This window comes from Pleurodeles waltl, chromosome 5 (assembly GCF_031143425.1).
Source record: "Pleurodeles waltl isolate 20211129_DDA chromosome 5, aPleWal1.hap1.20221129, whole genome shotgun sequence".
Lineage (NCBI taxonomy): Eukaryota > Metazoa > Chordata > Amphibia > Caudata > Salamandridae > Pleurodeles > Pleurodeles waltl.
Window position 1 is genome coordinate 1,790,733,487 of NC_090444.1, and position 21,272 is coordinate 1,790,754,758.

At 45.2% G+C, this 21,272-nt stretch overlaps 1 protein-coding gene across 4 annotated transcripts in view; it reads left to right on the plus strand.

Moving 5' to 3' along the window:
* The window catches only part of LRFN2 (leucine rich repeat and fibronectin type III domain containing 2), a 1,534,746-nt gene extending 1,520,153 nt beyond the window's left edge, over positions 1–14,593 (plus strand). For all 4 annotated transcript variants that reach the window (XM_069236232.1, XM_069236233.1, XM_069236234.1 and 1 more), the window contains one exon: positions 12,206–14,593. In XM_069236232.1, the coding sequence (XP_069092333.1) occupies positions 12,206–13,130 (925 nt within the window). In that variant the 3' untranslated portion in view covers positions 13,131–14,593. The remainder of the gene's footprint in view (positions 1–12,205) is intronic.
* Positions 14,594–21,272: the final 6,679 nt, after the last annotated feature.

Here is a 21,272-nt window from a genome sequence, read left to right on the forward strand (position 1 = left end):
CCCGCCTTGTATAGAAATAACGTGGGGTGGGACAGACAATAACCTTATCATGTAATACCGATAAAGGGCGAACCTCAGCCACAACCGCAATATCCTATCAAATTTGAGGCTAGGGCATTGGTTAGGAAAATTCTTACTGAATTGGAGTATCAGGGTGTTATTGAGCCCTGTGTCTCGCCAATGAATAATCCCTTGTTTCCGGTTGCTAAACCGGACCATTCATATAGGATAGTGGTGGATTACCGACATTTGAATAGTCATACACACACATATGCAATACAGAATTCACATAGCGCAGCGCTTATGAATAATATAGTGCGTAAAAAATACAAAACAACATTGGATATCTCGAATGGATTTTTCTGCCAGAATATAGCGCCCGAGAGTCGGGACTATACCTGTTTCAGTGCGTTTGGCTCTCAGAAAAAAATTTGTCGTTTGCCTCAGGGGTATAAGAATAGCCCAGGACTGTTTTCGGCTCGTGTAACTGAAATGCTGCATGAGTTCGACCCTGAAGCATTATCATATGTTGATGACATATATCTGACAGATGATGAGATTCTGCAACATCTAAGGCGTGTATCGCGCATTGTTGTGGGATTTGCAGATATTGGCTATAAGTTCAATTTTAAGAAATCAAAGATTGCTTTCCTCAGCGTCATTTTCCTGGGATATGAGTTGTCGAGTGAGGGCAAGAGCTTAGCGCCACATTTTTGGGAGAAATGTGCTTTATTGCAGCCTCCTAATACGGTTCGGAAGCTCCAGTCATTGTTGGGGTTTCTGAATTTTGGCAGAACTTACATTCCTGAATATGCAACGCGTATAAAACCATTATACGAGTTGATTCGCCCGAATTTTTCGAGTAAACTTTGGACGATTGAACATACACACATACTGCGAGAATTACAGAGTGATCTTTTAGCAGTTAAACACTTACACACTTGGGACAATAAGACACATTTAGTGATCAGGGTAATACCTGGGGCTGTTGGGTTTACTTATGTCACCTTTAATGAAGGGGAGACTGTCCCGATTGCATACAAATCTCACTTGTATTCGGCTGCAGAGCAACGTTTTGCACAAACTGAGAAAATTCTCACTGCAGTACAGATGGCTGTTATTAAAGAAAGACCGCTGGCCCAGGGTCAACGCATTGTTGTCGTTTCCCCGGTTCCGGCCTTAGAGGCTGTTACTAACGCGAGTGTTCCAAATTCGAAGGCTCTACACCCGCGATGGATACAATGGGCTACGTCTTTGACAGCCACTGATGTAGATTATGTATTTGACCCTAAACTGCAGACTCAAGAATTTCTTCAATACGAAATAGAATACCCTGTTCCTGCTGGTACATTGCCTATTGACCAATATGAAGTGGTCATGTATACTGATGGCTCTGCGCAACCGGCGGTTGGGACTAAACAACAATATTCTGCTGCATGTGCGGTGGTGAGCGGCACTATGGAGGGGGAAGTGTTCTGCCCCCGACATACTTATACTAAAACCTTGGGAGATTGCACGGCACAGCTGGCTGAGCTCAAAGCTCTATTGTTAGCATTGGAGCACGCGGATCTGGCACTTTTAACCTTGCTGGTCTGTGACTCCTACTACTGTGTGCAGTCTTTCAACGAATATTTACACTATTGGAAGATGAATGGGTTCAGAGATTCTAAAGGCAACACCATTAAGCATAAAATGTTGTGGGGTAAGGTTGCGGATCTGAAGTAAACGCTTCCTAATGTCCATGTTGTGCATACACTTGGACACCAGCGCGTTGGAATACACGTTGCTGGGAATACTTTGGCTGATGAAGCCGCGAAATCGGCAGTGGCTGTCGCCACAGTAGCCGCAGTGACTCATTCGAGTTCACAACCAGACACAGAAATTTCAGCTGCCATAAAGGCTACGGCTGATGGCACGCCTTTTCCTAAGGGATTTCCTTCAAAATATAGTTACTGCTTGAATGGTGCGCTAAATGCTACTGTTACAATTCCAGGCATTGGTGTACGTGAAATTCCCAATAAAATTGAAAGACCTCGATTGATTTCTGCACATGCTGGGGTGGCTGCCACAATTTCACTTTTACAGGCCCGTTACTGGTGGCCTGGTCTCTATAAAGAGACAAAACAGTATGTCCTTTGTTGTGACATTTGTCAACAAATTAAAACATCGTCGGCTAGACGCCCGCAGCAGACGCCCCTTCTGATTTCAAACAAACCATTACAGTGTGTGTACTTGGATCATTGTGGTCCGCTGACACCAGATAGTGCATACAAATACATATTGGTTGCTGTAGATTCGTGCTCCAGATTTGTATGGGTATGGCCACAACGCTCGGCTGACGCTCGCACTGTTATTAAAGATTTGCGCATCTTTGTCGATATATTTGCAGTTGCGGCTTTTCATTCGGACCAGGGCCCTGCTTTTGCCTCTAAGGCATTCAGGGACACCATGGCTTCGTTGGGGGTCCAACTCCAATTCTCGTCTCCATTTCATCCTGAGGGAAATTCTGTCGTGGAGCGTTTAAATCGTGATTTAAAGCAGTCCTTAACAGCCAGAGTTATAGGTACGGGTCGTGGTTGGCTAGCCCACCTGTATGGAGTACAGAGAGCACTTAATAACTTGCCTAGAAGGTCACTGGGGGGTCGTACTTCATATGAGTGCCTGTTCGGAACACGAATGTATGTTCCTGATCTAGATGGTCCTGGTGTGGAGGCGGCAGATACGCCCTTTGACATAAATGATCGTGTCACTGTTTTGCAGGATTTACAACAATGCCGTGAAGATAACTCTTCTGCCAATGCTGCCTCCTCAGGAATTAAGGATGAGCCAGTAACACCTACTGGTTGGATACCCAGGATTGGGGATCTGGTGCGTGAAAAGGTCGCAGTTAAAAAAGAATTTGGTCCTTCTTATCGAGAACCTGTCCCTGTGTTAGGGGTAAGCGGCATGAGAACTGTGATTTTACCGCCGCTGCGAGGGGCCAAAGGAAATCGCTTTGTTTCCATTGATAATGTCAAGTTACAACATGTGGCCGATTCTGCACAGCTAACCAAGGGGGACACCCAGTAGTTCCGGAATCCCTCTCACTACTGGGTAGAGGTCCCGCTGCAGGTGATTTTCACCGACACTGTTTCCTCTCCGAGCTTGGGGAGGGTGGATGATGATCTTGCGATCGTTCCACCGACGGCGATTAATATGGAATCTTGTGATCAAATTGCTGTACGTTCTACTGATGTTTCTGAACATGTGGTTTATAGCGTGCCACGGCGGGAGCCTCCGTCTGCTTCTTCGTTCAGAGTTGCACCTTTTGCTAGAACTGCTTCTGGCTGCTTCAACGACGCTGATAATGATGGGTCCGGCTCTTCGTCTTCGATGTCTTCTGTCCACGGTCCACAACGGCTGCTGGGATGGCTTAAACGAACATATTTTGTTTTTCCTTGGAACTATTTTTGGCTATTTTTGGCCGTGATGACTATATTATTATGGTTGGGATTTGTGGTTACTTTTTTTCTAATAATACATGGTCATTTTCTTCCCGATCGATCTGACATTGAGCACGTGGAGACTGTGTTGAAACCACATTTTTCGTCTCATATGGTTCGAAGAGACTTGTCCACAGTGAACATTTCTGCTATACCAGTTCCGGATGGAATTGTGTGGGATAAAGTAATGTTTGATATATATGGTCCCACTGAATTGATTCAAATACCGTATGTCCTCAAATTATCTATGAATGATATTGTTATACCAGGCATTGTTTCTGATGATTGGGATGTGAAGACTGTAGATTCTATGCTAACGGATTTGCAATATTATACTGTCTATGACGATGAAGTACAAGCTGGCATGGAATTATACCTGCGGTTTATGTCAGACCATAACCCATTAATATTGGATCTGGATCTAGATATAGACAGTTTTGAGCATAAGAGGAGGAGATGGACTTTCGAGAGAGGGCTTCTTAACGACCCCGAATACTGTGCTTATATGAGAAATTGGATAATGGAATTTCTGGAGTTTAATCTGGGGACTGCCTCGCTCGAGATCATCTGGGACACATTAAAGGCTGGAGTATGGGGGGAAACATTGAGTTTCAGCCTTAGGAAACAGAGATGTGCCCAAGTCTTGATGAAGGATGCATATATTAAACTCAGAGCTGTAGAAAACCAGTTGATGTCGGTTATAGAGAGGGGTGAAGATACAAATAATATTTTGGAGCAGATTGCTATCGCAAAGGCAGCAATAAATGAAGTTTCAGCAAGAAAAATTGAGGAAAAATATCTTGTTAAACGTACCAAAAGGTATGAATATGGGGCGAGGTCTGGCCACCTGTTGGCAGTGAGAGTGCACCACAAAGCAGCATCCGGGGTTATCCGAGAAATTAGGGATAAAAAAGGACGAATCATAGTAGTTACTGATGGGATTAGGGAGGTGTTCCAGAAGTATAATACTGAGCTTTATAGCTCGACATCGTTATGTACAGAAGCAGCAATGTTTGAGTTCCTAAATTCTATTAAGATCAGTAAACTTTCAGACGAAGACCACTCGAATTTGGAGGAGCATATTAATAGCGGTTAAATAGAGATGGCAATGAGTGACCTCTCCATGGGGAAAGCCACTGGTAAGGATGCAATACCTCTTGAATTCTACAAGTGTTTTAAAACACTTCTGTTACCTCTGATGATGGAATTATTTACTCAGGTGCAAATTGGTAGCAAATCTCCCCCATCTTGGGATCTGGCCAATGTAGTGTTTTTTCTGAAGAAGGGGAAGACCCCACAGAACTCTGGCTCATATCGACCAATCACATTGATAAATAGCGATGTAGAAATGTATTCAAAGGTTTTGCCGCTCGAATCTCTATGGTTATCGAGAAACTATTAGTATCAAATCAAATAATTAACATTTATAAAGCACGCTACTCACCCGTGCGGGTCTCAAGGCGCTAGGGGAAAGGGGGGGGTTACTGCTGCTCGAAAAGCCAGGTTTTTAGGAGTCTCCGGAATGCGGAGTGGTCCTGGGTGGTCCTGAGGCTGGTGGGGAGGAAGTTCCAGGTCTTGGCTGCCAGGAAGGAGAAGGACCTCCCACCCGCCATGGAGCGGCGGATGCGAGGGACGGCAGCGAGCGCGAGGCCAGAGGAACGGAGGAGTCGGATGGGGGCGTAGAAGCTGAGGCAACAGTTGAGGTATTCCGGTCCCTTGTTGTGGAGGGCTTTGTGTGCGTGGGTGAGAAGTCAGAAGGTGATCCTTTTGCTGACTGGGAGCCAATGCAGGTGTCTCAGGTGTGCGGAGATGTGGCTGTTGCGGGGTACGTCGAGGATGAGGCGGGCCGAGGCGTTTTGAATACGTTGCAGACGTTTTTGGAGTTTGGCGGTGGTCCCAGAGTAGAGGGTGTTGCCGTAGTCCAGGCAGCTCGTGATGAGGGCGTGGGTTACGTTTTTTCTAGTGTCGGCGGGGATCCAGCGGAAGATCTTGCGGAGCATGCGGAGGGTGAGGAAGCAGGCGGAGGACACGGCGTTGACTTGCTTGGTCATGGTGAGAAGAGGGTCCAAGATGAAGCCGAGGTTGCGGGCGTGGTCTGCGGGGGTCGGTGTGGTGCCGAGGGCCGTGGGCCACCAGGAGTTGTCCCAAGCGGATGGGGTGTTGCCGAGGATGAGGACTTCCGTTTTGTCAGAGTTCAGCTTTAGGCGGCTGAGCCTCATCCAATCTGTGACGTCCTTCATGCCCTCTTGTAGGTTGGTCTTGGCGCTGGCGGGGTCCTTGGTGAGGGAGAGTATAAGTTGGGTGTCGTCGGCGTAGGAGGTGATGATGATGTCGTGCTTGCGTACGATGTCGGCGAGGGGGCTCATGTAGACATTGAAGAGTGTCGGGCTGAACGATGAGCTTTGAGGTACGCCGCAGATGATCTCGGTGGGGTCTGAGCAAAACGGTGGGAGGTAAACTCTTTGGGAACGGTTTGAGAGGAAGGAGGCGATCCAGTCCATGGCCTGGCCTTGGATCCCGGTGGAGCGGAGGCGGGTGATTAGGGTGCGGTGACAGACGGTGTCGAAGGCAGCCGAGAGGTCGAGGAGGATGAGGGCGACTGTTTCACCGCTGTCCATCAGGGTTCTGATGTCGTCTGTGACTGAGATGAGGGCGGTTTCAGTGCTGTGGTTGGTTCGGAATCCGATTTGTGAAGGGTCGAGCAGGTTTTTGTTTTCCAGGAAGGTGGTCAGCTGTTTATTGACGGTCTTCTCTATTACCTTGGCGGGGAAGGGCAGGAGTGAGATGGGGCGGAAGTTTTTCAGGTCGCTCAGGTCAGCCGTAGGTTTCTTTAGTAGGGCGTTGACTTCGGCGTGTTTCCAGCATTCGGGGAAGGTAGCAGAAGAAAATGAAGAGTTGATGACGGCCTGGAGGTGCGGGGCGATGATGTCGGCGGCTTTATTGAACATCAAGTGAGGGCAGGGGTCCGATGGGGCGCCGGAGTGGATAGAGTTCATGATGGTTTTGGTTTCTTCAGTGTTGATGTTGGTCCAGTCGTTGAGGGTGATGGCCGGGGGTGCGGGTTCGGTGATGCTTGGTTGGGTCTGGTGTCCGAAGCTGTCGTGGAGGTCGCTGATCTTGCGATGGAAGAAGGTGGCGAGGGAGTTGCACAAATCTTGTGAGGGCGTGACGGCGTTGGCGTTGGGGTTGGAGAACTCCTTGACGATGCTTAAAAGTTCTCTGCTGTTGTGGCTGTTTTTGTCCAGTCTCTCAGTGAAAAAGTTCCTTTTGGCAGCGCGGATCAGGTGGTGGTGTTCGCGGGTAGCGTTCTTGAGGGCGGTCATGTTGTCAGCAGTGTGGTCCTTGCGCCAGGCCTTCTCGAGGGTGCGACAAGTTTTCTTAGATTCTTTGAGGGTGTCAGAGAACCAGAGAGGTTTTTTGGTGTTGGCCTGTCGATGCGTGTGTTTGAGGGGAGCAAGGTTGTCTGCGCAGTTGGAGATCCAGTTCGTGAGACTGAGGGCAGCGTCGTTGGGGTCGGTGGTGAGGGTGGGTTGGTTGGCGGCGAGTGCGGAGAAGAGTTGCTCTTCGGGGATTTTGTTCCACTGTCGACGAGGGATGGGTTGAGTGCGGAGGTGGCGGGTCTCGCGTCGGAATGTGAAGTGGACACAGCTGTGGTCGGTCCAGTGTAGAGCGGAGGTGTGGCTGAAGAAGATGTGTTTGCTGGCGGAGAAGATAGGGTCAAGCGTGTGTCCGGCGATGTGGGTGGTGGTGTTCACTAGTTGCTTGAGGCCGAGGTTGGCGAGGTTGTCGAGCAGGGCGGTGGTGTTAGGGTCGTTGTTTTGTTCCAGATGGAAGTTGAGGTCGCCTAGGAGAATGTAGTCCGGCAAGGCGAGGGCGTGCGGGGAGATGAAGTCGGCGATGGCGTCGCTGAAAGGGGCACGCGGTCCGGGGGGACGGTAGACGAGGGATCCTCTGAGGGTGGTCCTGGGGTCGGTGCGAATCTGAAAATGCAGATGTTCAGCGGCGAGAGGGGTTTCTTCGGTGGAGGTGGTGACGCTGATGGAGTCTTTGAAGACGATGGCGATACCTCCTCCTACTTGGTTGGTGCAGTCTTTTCTGGAGATCTTGTAGCCTTCGGGGATGGCAGTGGCGATGTCTGGGGCCGACGAGGTGTTCATCCAGGTCTCCGTGATGAAGGCGACGTCCGGAGCTGTGGAGTCCAGGAGGTCCCAGAGTTCAACGGCGTGCTTGTGGACAGAGCGAGCGTTGACCAGGATGCACTGAGGTGGTTGATGGCGCGTGGGCTGGTGGTCGTGGTAGTTGCGTGGTGGAAGATGCGTTTGCAGGAGTTACAGGCAAAGTGTCCATGGGTGCGTTTGGGCTGAGCTTGGAAGCAGGTGTTGGAGCGCCCTGGGTTGAGGGCTTGGAGGGTGGTGGGGTCGTAGCGGGTTAGCGGGGTTCGGGAGAGCTGGGGACCAGGGGTCGTGGCGCGGGCCAGGCGCGGGCCAAGCTCGGGCCAGGCGCGGACGGGCGCAGACGGGGCTTGCCTCTGGCGCGCCTCCGGCGCACCCGCTGCGCGGTCGCGCAGCGGCCACCATAAGAGGGAGGAGGGGGGGGAGGGGTCAGCTGGGGGTGAATGGGAGCTGGGGGGCGGGGGCGTGCTGGAGGTCACGGTGGGAAAGCGCGAGGGGGGGACAGGTAGAGTGAGAAGAGCTGGGGGAGGGGGGTTTAAGGGTGGAGGGGGGTGAGTGTTAGGAGTTTTAGGAGATTAGGGAGAGAGATAGGAGTAGGGTTGAGAAGATAGGGGAGGGGGGGTTGTAGAGGTGGGTGAGGGTGAGCGGTAGAGTGAGAGGATAGGAAGATAGGTAACAGAGGGGGTGTCGGGACGGGGGGAGAGATAGAGAAATAGATAGATGGAGAAATAGGTGGAGAGATAGAAAAATAGGTAGCTAGGAGGAGTGGGTGAGTGAGGGAGTTAGATAGAGAGATAGGTAGATTGGTAGATAGGAGTAGTGAGGGAGGCAGGTAGCGAACGGGGTAGATAGGGGTGATAGAGAGGGGGAGGCGAGTGAGGGAGGGGGGTGAGGCAGGAGCAGTAGGGCAGGGGCGGGAAGAGACAGAAGACGGAGAAAGCAGAAGAACAGAAGAACAGAAGGACAGAAGAACAGAAGAACAGAAGAACAGAAGAACAGAAGATCACAGAAGAAGATACAGAAGACGAAGAAGCAGAAGACAGAAGATCACAGAAGAAGATACAGAAGACGAAGAAGCAGAAGACAGAAGATCACAGAAGAAGATACAGAAGACGAAGAGTAGAAGGCAGAAGACCACAGAACAAGATGAGGAAGAAGAGAGGCGACAGGAGAGGCTGAGAAGCACACAGGAGAAGAGAGAAGACGGGGAAAAGGAGAGTACAGAAGAAGATTACCGAAGAGGAGCGAGGCGGAAGAGACAGAGAGGAGGAAAAGAAGAATCAACATGGGTTTATCCCCGGGAAAGATACCACTGAACATATTACGCTTTTTGATGCTACAGAGGTGGCAGAAGAACTTATGGCTGTCGTGATGTTAGATGGTGAGAAAGCGTTTGATAGGGTGAATTGGGACTATCTGTGGCAGGTAATGGAAGCTTATGGTTTTGGGGAAAAAATTATTTTGGCAATAAAAGCCATTTATAGATCCCCTGGTGTGCAGCTTCAGTTAATGGGAGGGCAATCTGATTGTATTCAAATTGAACGGGGTACCAGACAGGGTTGTCTATGCTCCCCATTGCTATTTGCAATCTATATAGATCCCTTGCTTAGACAGCTAGAAAGGAACGCAGGTTCGGCTGGGATACGAAAGTCTTGGCATATGCCGATGATATAGCCGTCACAACTTCTAACCCAGCTATAACACTGAGAGAAATAGAAGGGGTGACAAGTAAATTTAGAATTTTCTCTGGGTATTTATTAAATAGAGGGAAAACCCAATTATTGGTCAATAGACATGTGACCACACAGGATACTCGGAGGGTGGATCATGCAGTGTATCTAGGTATTGATATCGCCCCGCTGGTAGGAGAGATTGTTAGTATGAACCTGGACCCGATATCAGCAAAAGCAAAACAGGATTTGAACAGATGGAATAATCTACATATGTCTATAATGGGAAGATGCAATATGGTTAAAATGATCCTTCTCCCTAAGCTGCTATATCTTTTTCGGGCTATTCCACTGAGTTTCACAAACTCCTGGTTCAAAGAGATGGACCGGCTAGTAATGAGATTTATATGGGCATATGGTAAATGCAGAAGGGCAAGCAAATTTATGTCTTTACCCCGGGAAAAGGGGGGGGTGGTCTCTCCTGAATCTGAAATTATGTCAGCTGGCATCAGCCTTTCAGTATATGCGCCCATTGTTGGGGGGGAAACAAGGCAAGATGGGGTAGAATACTGCCCAAATATCCACGAGCTGCTGACAGGACCAATAGCTAATGGAAGCTTGCTGATTTTTCACGAACCTGGGTATTACAAGAAAGTATGATTTTAGGTACGTGATGCCGCCTTTAGATGCTGGTGGCCATGGAAGAAAAAGATTGGTCTTGGAAGATTTAATTATTATACATTAATAAATAACAACCCGTCCCTGTCTGTAATATTTAAAGACCACTATGCTGCAAAATGGGCCCTCTTAGGGATACGAAGGTTAGGAGATTTCTATGATGGGCTCGGAGTTAAGTTGTTTGAGGATCTCCGAGAGCAGTTTGGACTTGAGCGGAGAGATTTTTTCAACTACCTACAGATAAGAGAGTTATCTGTGTATCATCTTGAAGTCGCCCTGTATGAACAGAAGGGGAGACGTGCGAGGAGAAAAGGGCAGGCGATATGGGGGCAGTTTCAAGAATAGATTCGGACCCGTTAATGGTCACTGGGGGGTTGCTCCAAGCTTCGCTTCTTATTGAAATCTGAATTGTTATGAATTGGATTATGATTATTATGCATTCTTGATCTCTTTTTCTATGGACTAAGTTCTTCGCTTGGTAAAACTTATTTAATGAATTTTCTTTCTTTTCCGAATAAAAAATATTTTAAAAAAAGAAAAATAAGAAAATATATCCAGCAAAATATTTTGGACAGAAAACTTTTGCAACAAATGTCCCCATGATAAAACATTATTAAGCAATTAAGGGCCAGATTTACAAGCCCCTATAACCACCAGAGTGTCACTTTTTGTGACGGTCCGGTGGCGCAATGCCCTGTGCAGTATTTACAAGGTGGCATTAAACTACTTTTAGTGGCTTAATGCCACCTTCTAAACATGGCCCCTTCACATGCAGCACTTTGCGTGAAGGGGCATGCAATGGGTGTTTCTGAGGGCGTGCAATGGGTGTTGCTGTGGGCGTGCCATAGCAACACCTATTGCAATTTGACGCAGCCTCAGATTTACGTGTTTTCATACACCTGAGGCAGCGCCAAAATCTAACGCCACCCCATGGGTCACGTTAGAGTGACATAATGAGGAGAAATGCTTTAATTTCACCTCGTTTTTTACTCTTTCTATGTCTGCTGCATTCTGCAGCACTCATAGAAAGAGAAAATCACCATTTAAGATTGTTTTTTAAGGTGTACCTTCCTGCACAAAACAATCTCCCTCTCAGCGCAGCCATCCTTGCACGATGGTGCAAAGGTGGCTGCGTTGGCGTATGGCATCAGATTTAGCTCCGGCAAGGGGGAAACACAGGGGTGCACCGTACTCTGGTGCAGGGGGAAACACAGGGGTGCACCGTACTCTAGTAAATATGGCGCATCCCTGCATTTTGAAAATGACAGTGCGCGGCGCACCAAATTTGGCGCAGCGCCTTGCACCTTCATTTTCTAGTAAATCTGGCCCGAAGATTTCCCCAGGCAAACATGGCTGAAGTACACCATCAATTGAAATTGGGAACAATTATGTAATTCTCACACATAGCGGGTAAGATACAAATTTTGCATACCCCTACTCACTAACTTCCACCATTTAAAAGAGACATGTATGTCTTCATTTCAAAAAGTATTTAACCAGTATCACGGCAAGTCTTTTAAAAGTTGTTATCATTTAAAAGAATTGACAATTTGAACATTTTCAATGAACGTTGCAGTTCCAAGTTTTCAACACATTTTTTAACGAAATAGACATTGACTCTCCTGTGTCGATTATCACATTTGTTGTTTCCTGGGCTACCAGGGTAGAGGGTGCAGTAACTTGTAACCCTTCTACAACGGTATTATGCCTCTAAAACTTTGTTAAAATCGCACCATTTGGTTGAGAGAAGTAGGCATTCATTCATATGCCCTAAAACCCCCTTCATCCTTTTTAGGTACATGGGGCCAGGTTTTCTGGCATGGGGAATAGCTTTTAGAAACAGAGATTCATAGAAGGACTCAAGCACACTATCAAATAAGTGGAGGCCAGTTTCTAGATCAGTCCTCTTCCAGGTGGATCAAGAACACTTCCGGTGTTGTATGTTTTCGCCAGGCTCTGACTTCATGATGTTAGGGCTTTGCTATGAGGAGTAACTGTAAGATTCAGCTGATAACTCTTGTTTGAAAGCATGTGGCTCGAAATTCAGCCAAATTAATTCTTCCAGACCAACCACATGTTCCCCAGTAATTGTAAAACTAAGATACACAATGATGCTTTATTTTAAATAGGATTTGTGATCTGACCGTGTGTTTACGTGAATTCTAATTTGTAATTTTTTTTTCTCTTTCTATCTTTTTTACAGGATGATTCCATCTACCAACAAAGCCTTCGTTGTGAACAACCTAGTTTCTGGAACCGTGTACGACCTTTGCGTCTTGGCCATATGGGACGATACTGCAACAACACTGACGGCTACCAACATAGTAGGCTGTGCCCAGTTCTTCACCCTGGAGGACTATCCACAGTGCCAGTCCTTGCACAGCCAGTTCCTGGGGGGAACAATGATTCTAGTCATTGGGGGCATCATCGTTGCTACTCTGTTGGTCTTCATTGTAATTCTAATGGTGAGGTACAAAGTGTGCAACAGTTCCCATGGGAAAATGGCCAACGTCAGCAATGTCTATTCACAAACAAATGGTGGAAATCCTGTTTATAATGGAGCACCTCCGCAAGTCAACCCCAAAGTGGTTGTGAGGAACGAACTAATGGAATTTAACTGCGGCTCTGCCCACAGCAGCGTCTCGTCATCATCCAGCTCCATGAACAGCCAGGACTGTGAAGACTATAGCCTTCCTAGTGACCAAAGCACACTATCAAATAAGTGGAGGCCAGTTTCTAGATCGAAGCACAACATTGATCGACTGATGGGGGCTTTTGCCTCACTGGAACTAAGGTGTCCGAAAAAGGAGGAGACTTTGGAGTCGAGAACTTCGACGAAAGCCCAACACTCGGACAAAGAGCCTCTACTGGGCCAGCAGGACTCTAAGTCCCGCAGCCTCCTCATGTTACCTTTGGAGGGTAAAACAAAACGAAGCCATTCATTTGACATGGGGGACTTTGGTGCTTCACAGTGTTGTACTTACCCAAGAAAGATTACAAACATTTGGACTAAACGGAGTCTTTCGGTCAATGGAATGCTACTGCAGTACGATGATACCGACTTAGCGGAGACCGTGCAGAGGGGGACATTTGACAGTTCAGAATGGGTGATGGAAAGCACAGTGTAAACGTCTACATACTCCTAATCTGATGGAGGTCTTGAAAATATGGCTTGTGGTGGTAAAGAGAGGCTAAAAAGAGAATCATAGACCTCTCTACCCAATATGGGGCGTCAGTAATGTCACCAATGCTCAACCTTACAAAGATGAGTTGATGAACTCTCCAATCACAATTAGCTTCAATTCCAAAAGGTCACATCCCCCAGTGGTTAGCTGAACAGGGTGAAACATCGATGACTGTGGATTTGGCAGCAAATGTACAATAATTTGACAGGGAAATAACGCATCAGATGGGTGAATGTCCTTCCCTGTCACTGTGAGCAGATTCTGACAGAATACCAAGGGCACATAAAGGACTGCAATGAACTTGATCCAGCAAGTGAAACTTTACCAGTCCATCGGAGCTATATTTTTCTTTTCTGTTTCTATGTTTTATGTTTATGCATTCAGATCTCCTTAGTCCATCTGCTATGTTTTAATGTAGCATTCTTTCTCAACATTCACTGCAAAGTCATTTAAAGTACAAAAGCTCGAACCAATTTTCCAGGAATTAAAAGCCCTTTGCGTACCCTGATTGGTTTCTGCATGTCAGAATACATTGGCTTGAGCCATCATCATTTTGTGTTTGATTGTAAGTGTTATCTATGCCAGAGATCCAATATAAAGCTTTACAATATTAGATAGAGAGGAAAGAAAGGGCCATTTTAGCATTCTTACTCCAAGAAAGAAATGTGATTACTCTTAAGATCCCGTCGGGAGTAATTTATATTTCCTTAGGCTCAGATATTGATGCAGCGTCCAGTTCTAGGAAGAGAGTCTCAATTTATGTGAAACAGATATGGGAGATGCAGGAATCACTACATACTCTGTTAGGAACCTTTGCTAATCCGCAGGAAACACGAGTGCAAACGCAGTTAAGGCTCACCTTGTCTAGAAAGTGAATAGAAAAATGGTACAAAATCACAGGGACATTTTAATGCAAATCTCGGCGTCGAAGCAGAAATTGCTCAATTTCAGCTCAGTTTTTCGACTCAGTGTTAATGTCGAAGGCTTGGAATTTGGAACTTGTGCAAGAAGTGTTCAATTTTAGGTTGAAGATGGTGCGAAGAGGGCCAGCTGGGGCAAGACACCCCCCATCTTGACCATCATTGCTGAATTAACTGTGAAAACAAGTTTCTGAGTTATCGAAGCATCCTGTTTCTCTTTCAACACCCCTTCTGGCCATTGAGAGACTTTTTAATTGCACATTTTGTATGGAACTATGATGAAAGTATAAGAATGGCGCGGGATTCTATGTATATTTTTTTTAACTGATAAAAGAAGCCCAGAGATATATTGTGACTGGCTGTGTATTTGATCTTGTATCGTCACGTTTCCTACTCTGAGTTTTAGAAAATGACGTCCCTGTGATCAAAATCAACCCTATCTTTTTTTTTTTGCTACGAACTGTACAGTAAAAAAAGTAAAACACATTTTTGTCCTATTTCGTGTTTATATAATGTTGCCTTTTCGATTGTACTATTGGAATATTTTGGTGAAATCCGAAAGACTGCTCCATTGAGTGAATGATAGCTATGTAAAGTAGCCCTGTATCACAAAGCTGCTGATGAACATTGAAAAAGGTAAATAATGCATCAAAGGTAGACAGAACAATGAGGACCATTATTTTATTTCGTAGGGAACAAATTCAGCTTTGAAATCATGGAAGCCAATTCACCAAAATGCCAGGGGTTGCGGAGGTGACATCACACACCTTTTGGCCTTAATGACATCACAGGAAGTAACGTCATATGATCTTTGACCCTGAATGTTTTCCAGGAAGTGACATGACTTTAACCCTGAAGACATCGAAATGAAGGACATCTCAGAAGATCTGTAATAAGGGCATGAATAGTGTGGCACAACACAGACCAATGTGTATTTAAGGAACCCACTGTATTAGGGACCTGACAAGATCTTACAAAGTGATGGAATGTAAACCTTACCCTCTTACCCTGAATTGTAGTGAGCCAGATCTCTTCTACATCAGCTCCAGTGTGGGGTTTCTCCCTCCAAGAAAACATTGAAAAAATGGGGTCAAATAGTGTATTCAAAAGCACAATTGTCAAATAAATTTGTTAAATGTTAAAGGCACTGAAAGGAGACTCATTCAAATTCAAGTCCTTCCAAGGTCTGCCAAGCCAATCAAACCTGACGCTCATGAGGAGCTGACCCAATTGGTTTCAGAATGTGCTATGGATACCTCCTTATATCACCTCCTATTTTTCCAGGGCCAACATTTTGTCATGGGTGCCCCTCATATTCTCCCTTATGCCATAAATGAGCTACAATATGCTGGTGTCTGAATTTGGCAATTAATGCCATCATATACCTTGGGTTACCCTTATGTCAAATTATCCCTAGTATGTCCTTGCCAGTATTTTGTGATGGTTGCTCCCTCCATATGCCGGGGGATTTTGCCAAGGAGTATCTCAAATGAGCTAGCACCATTATGTCAAGAATTACCTCCAGCATGTCAGTACAATATTTTTCACAAGTGCTTATCATACTAACAATTGCCTCCAGGATGCCAGTGGCAGTATTTTCCCATTAGTGCCTCTGTAAGCCAAGAGTTATCATAGTATGCCAGGGCCACTGGCAGACTAGCAAGCATAACATCACATTCTTACTCATGCTCACTTACCTTCATTCACTCACATTTATTCTCACTCACACTCCCTCATTTACCCTCATGTGCACTCTATTATTCTCACTCACTATCTTGCATGCACTCTAACTTACTCTCTCACTTATTCTTACTCTAATTCATTCATACTTCATCATACTCGACTGTACTCGCTTCTTCTTTCACAGTCACTTTCACTTTCATTCTCATTCACTCTGTTTGTCACTCATTCACACTTTCTCACTCACACTTACCAACACTCAGTCCCACTTATTCTTACTCACTACCTGTCCCGGATTCTTATTTAGTACATGTCACTGACTCTCAATCACGTTGACTCACACAAGCTGACACATAGAGACACCCTCTCACAAACATAGATGCTCTCTTACACGCAAACAGACTCTCATCGACAAGCACGCACACAACTAACTTTTAAAATATCTTTTTACTTACAACACCTGCCACCTTCTGGTGTGCCACTTTTTTTTACTCTAATAGCAGGAACAGCTCCTCTGCTATGGCGGAGGTGCGTCGCCCCTTCCCCCCGCCAGCAGCTTCAGCTGCAAAACTTTTATAGTAGAAATATAATAAACTCTGTTTAAACTATGTTTCTACTATAAAAGGGAAGGGCCACAGGCATGACAGGGACAGAGGGGGAGTTCATAGCACTCCCCCTCAGTGCGCATGTATGTTTGGACGGCCGTCTCGGGTCGGCCAAACACACATGCGCAGTAGGCTCTCTGGAGAGAGCATGCACAGGCTACCAATCTGCCTGGGAGTGCCCTGGCTTGGCGCTCCCAGCCAATCCTAACGCTGCTTTTGAACAGCGTCAGGATTGGCCGCAGGGCGGGCTGGGAGCCTGTGCCTGCAGCCTGCGATGGAGGTGCGGCGGCCACACGGAAAGAAAGGTAAGTTTAATCTTTTTTTACGCGCCACCCCACCCTGCCCATTTTCCCTCCAGCCTGTCTAATAGTGAATAATAAACTTGTGTTCACTACTAGTGTAATAAAAAATGAGCCGAAAATGAAAGTTGAGCACCGAAGCACATAAGGGTGTGCTGCCTCTGTCTTCTTGGCACTGATTTAGCACCCACTAGTGCCAGGGTTCAAAAAAGCTGTTTGCAAGGGCATGCTAGGATCTTTCCAAGTTGAAGCACACAAGTCACTTTACTGTCACCAACTGATACTATGCAAAGTATCACATTTTCCTGTAATATTTACCAGACATAATCAGGGGGAGGAGACATAAAAGATACCATTTACATAGTGCATGCTGTAGAACACTATCTAGATGAGCTATTTATGTCTATGTAGACGCTAGTATATCCCAAAGGTGTCCCAGAGCTTAGAATAAAACTAACAAATGCTCTGGGATAAGGAGATCCTGATTAATCACATAAGGAAATCAACCAAATCTTCAGGGACCTTTGGAACAGTAAATGTTTGAAAGAACTTATATTGTAACCAGGTGCTGATTTCAATGTTTCAGCATCAAGGTGAGAAAAAGTTCAGCCAATAAGGTGAGTTTTTTAAAACATTTTGAGTGCTTTCAAGGAGGAAAGTAAGGAAAGAACATCCTTTGGAAATACAGAGGGTCAGTTTTGTACTAGATTAAATGAGAGACCAACAAGGTTTTAAACAAGATTTGCTGTTTAGTGAGGAGTGAGTGTAGGCAACAGAAGAGATGAGAGACAGAAGAAAGCCCGGGAAGATTAAAAAGGAGACAGCCAGTAAATCAGTCTGTACTATCTGGAGCCATAATGAGAGCTTTAGGTAAACCTAGATGTAAAGTATTGCCGTAGTTAAGATGAGAAAATAATGATGGCTGAATAGAGTAACAGATTTTGTCCATCTCTCCAGAAGGAGGGGAAGGATTATATGCACAAGGTAAAGCTAGAAGGCACAGGGAGCAGATATTTGAGGGGAGAAGGAGAAAGTGAGAGTTATGTAAGCTTGGCAGGAAAGGGAAGCAGGCAAATAGAGCGACAATTGCTGACTATGGAGAAGGCAGTCTCAGGTTTGTACCAGAAGTATCACATGGGTTTTTCTCATTTTGGCAGAACCACTGCTGAAGCTAGAAAGGCACTGCAGAGGTACACTAAATGTAGAATGTGATGAGGAAAACACCTATGCTGGGTAGGATTCTGAAGGTGCACCAGACCTAATAGAGTTACAGAGGCTTGAGGCTTCCTGAGACTTGAGAAGGAAGATTCTCACAATCTGAGAGCATCAAGAAGGAAGTAGTTATCAATTCTCCAACAAAAGCATCTATCATGAAGGAGATCAAATACACAATGGCACAGTTTAAAATACTTTGGATAGTTCCTTGTGAGGAAGATGGGCTGGCTAGACATTTGAGAACATCAAAAACTGCATTTGCAATGTTTTTAGACAATTGAATATAAAAATAATAGAAGTTAGCATTTATGACTATGAGTTTCTTTTTATACACCTTAAGAGCAGCAGCATAGGAATATTTGGTGCTGAAATATGCTCCATATGCCAGATCCAATCCAAATTTTTACAGTGCTGCTTCTAGGCATTAGGCTCTGTAAAGCTCTGTAATCTCCCAATGTGCTGATGATTTGAAGCAACACGCCTTGATGGATTTCAAAAATAATAAAAGAAAAGAGCACGTGACAGCTCAAATAAGAAGATTTTACACCATTGCCTGGTGACCTTGGAGGGCAGCGATAGTAATAAAGGAATGGTCTGGGTGAGAAGACTGAAGGGTATCCCAAAGTGGTCTGATGGCGGAAAAGGAATATTATTAGCAACTTTAATAACTGAACATTTGATGAAAATAGGGTACTCATTATGTCTGCCCAGGTGAGTGGTGCGGTAGTCAACCAATCGTGGTAGATGGACTGCAGAGCAGGAGTACGGAAATGAGGCTGTGGCGAAGAGATGCAAATGGTCAATGTATATATTTAGACTCCCTAAGATGAACTACACTGAATAATTTCACAATAAAAGGTGCAAGAAGTTCACTCAGTATCAATATGGTCAGGAGGCCTGGCAGGCCTCATAATGCCTTTCAGGAAGTAAGATGCAGTGTGGGAGGAGAGTTTTGCCTAGCAACCAGATGCTCCTCTTTCCTGCTACCACTGTGGGCAGTACAAATTGCTGCAGGACAAGATTAAAAATGAAGGACAGGGTCCTTGTTATCAATTTTCTTCTGCCAGGAGACTCAAACACTGGAACACAAACTAATCAAAAGGGTTGACATGTCAACCAAAAATAAATGAAAATAATTAACAATTGCTACAGTGTATACAAAGTAAAACATCGGAGTGAAATAGCTGAAGGTGATTGCAAGAAACTGGACTATATGTTAGGGGTTTGCGAAATTCATGTAATTACGCAAAATTATGGCAAAAACGCACAACATTTCTCATAAATACATGAGAAGCAAATGTGTCATTTTGTGCTATCTTTTCCATCTTGTGTCAATTGTGAATTTAAACAAAAGCACTACAAACATCTGCCACTTGCATTTTTGTTGTTCCTGTGCACTTGCCAAATGTTTTATCGCAAATGGCATATAATTATGTTAGGCCTGATTCACAAAGGGCAGATTTATGAAAAGTGGTGCTGCACCTAGTGCAGAACCACTTTTCCTGCGCCCCTTAGTGCCCCTCTAACATCACCATGGTAGTGCCATATTCAAAATACAGCTCACCATGGCGGTAATTGGGGGCATTAGTGTTTTGCAGATTAGCATACAAAAATTATGACGCTAATCCTGCATAGCACCCAGAGGCCTATTGTAATCAATGGGAGTCTCTTTATAACCCCTGCACTTACCAGGTGTTAAAAAATGGCAATAAAAATGGCGCAAAGGAATATCATAGATTCCTTTGTGCCATTTTTACGGCCCCCTAGTGACGGAACGCCCCCTTGCATATATTATGCATACATTATGCCAAAGGGTTACAAAGTGGCACAAGCATTGCACCACTTTGTAAATATGGCATGGTGTTTTTCCCCTTCCAGCGCCACGTTAGCGTCAATAAAATGACGCTGTTGTGCCATTGAAACTGCGCAAGGTCACCATAAATCTGGCCCTTCGTTTCAGGGGACATTTTACTGCAAGTACCCTTTTACATATTCTTACATGCCTTTGTGACTCAGCTCAAAACTCATTAATAAAATAGAGGTCAGAGAGTGAACAATCCTTACTATCTGTACTAAGTGTATACTGTATTAATATACCTTGAATTTTCCCATTTTATTACTATTTTAGATATGTTGATGCTAATTCACAAAGTCATCTAAGAGCACATAAAAGTGTACTACAGGAGCAATAATTTACATACTTCAAAATTACTTTCTGAACAGGCACTATAGAAAATAACATGTTAACATTTACATAGTTTCAAAGAGTTTCCTAATAAAATGTATTTTTTCACGATGAAATATGGGTCTCACCCTATACTTTTTTACCTCTGCTGGTAGTCTTTAACCTTGAGTGTACACACAACCTTAATACCTCTAGTTTAGTTGTGAGCCTTTCCCTTTCCCTTTCACACTATTAGAAAAGCCACTGGTAGCTTGATGTTCGACTGAAAGCAAAGAATAAAATCATTAGAGCTGGAAACATAGTTGTTTCAACAAATCTATTCAATCCAGCGTTATTATCTCACTACACTGTTTATTGGGTACCTAAATCGTCATAGCAGATAGAGCATAAAATCCCCACAAAAGGTCATGTCAACATGAGCCCATCGAGAAAGGCCTTTTGTAGTGCGGTTTTACGTCCCATTACACACCTTGATGAATTGGCCCCAAAATATTTTAAATGACAATGTCATGGCAATATTGGTTTAGAATTATTGCATATAGAAATAAACTGTGCTAGACATAGGAGCTTTTTCCGCACTTCTTGAATTCCACAAGAAGCTGAAGACCTGGCTTTTCGAGTACTCTGTTTAGGCCCTAGTTGTGCCTACACACCCCTGCTCAGCACCAGGGTACCCTCCTGGGTGTTAGTGCATAACAGAACATCCCTCCAGTTATTCTCACAGAAAGTTGGGCATAACAAGGCTGTCACAGACATTCAAAAGTACTTAAATGAGTACTCCTGTAGTACTACTTCCCATGTACAGAAATGCTTTTGTTGATCGATCCCATCAGCTTTATAGCAGGACACTGACTTCGCTTTTAACGTTGCTGCGAATTGGCCAGTTTCTAGGGCCAAAGCATGGATGTGTCCCTATTAACTGTCTTGTTCTGATCGGAATAAACAGTGGAATAAGCAATGCAGTGAGAAAAGACACTGTAAAATACATTATTGGTAAAAAGATACATGTAATGCTCTAATGCTGCTCTTGCACTTCTCTGTACAGGAAAGATGTAGATTGCAGCCTTCTTTCCTTCTCATCAGCCCTCTTTTATGACTCACAGCTGGCATCTCCTGGTGCCAGTCCTTGGAAGCAGAACTGGCACTATTCACTGCTGTGCCCTCAGAGAGTAAGCCTTGCC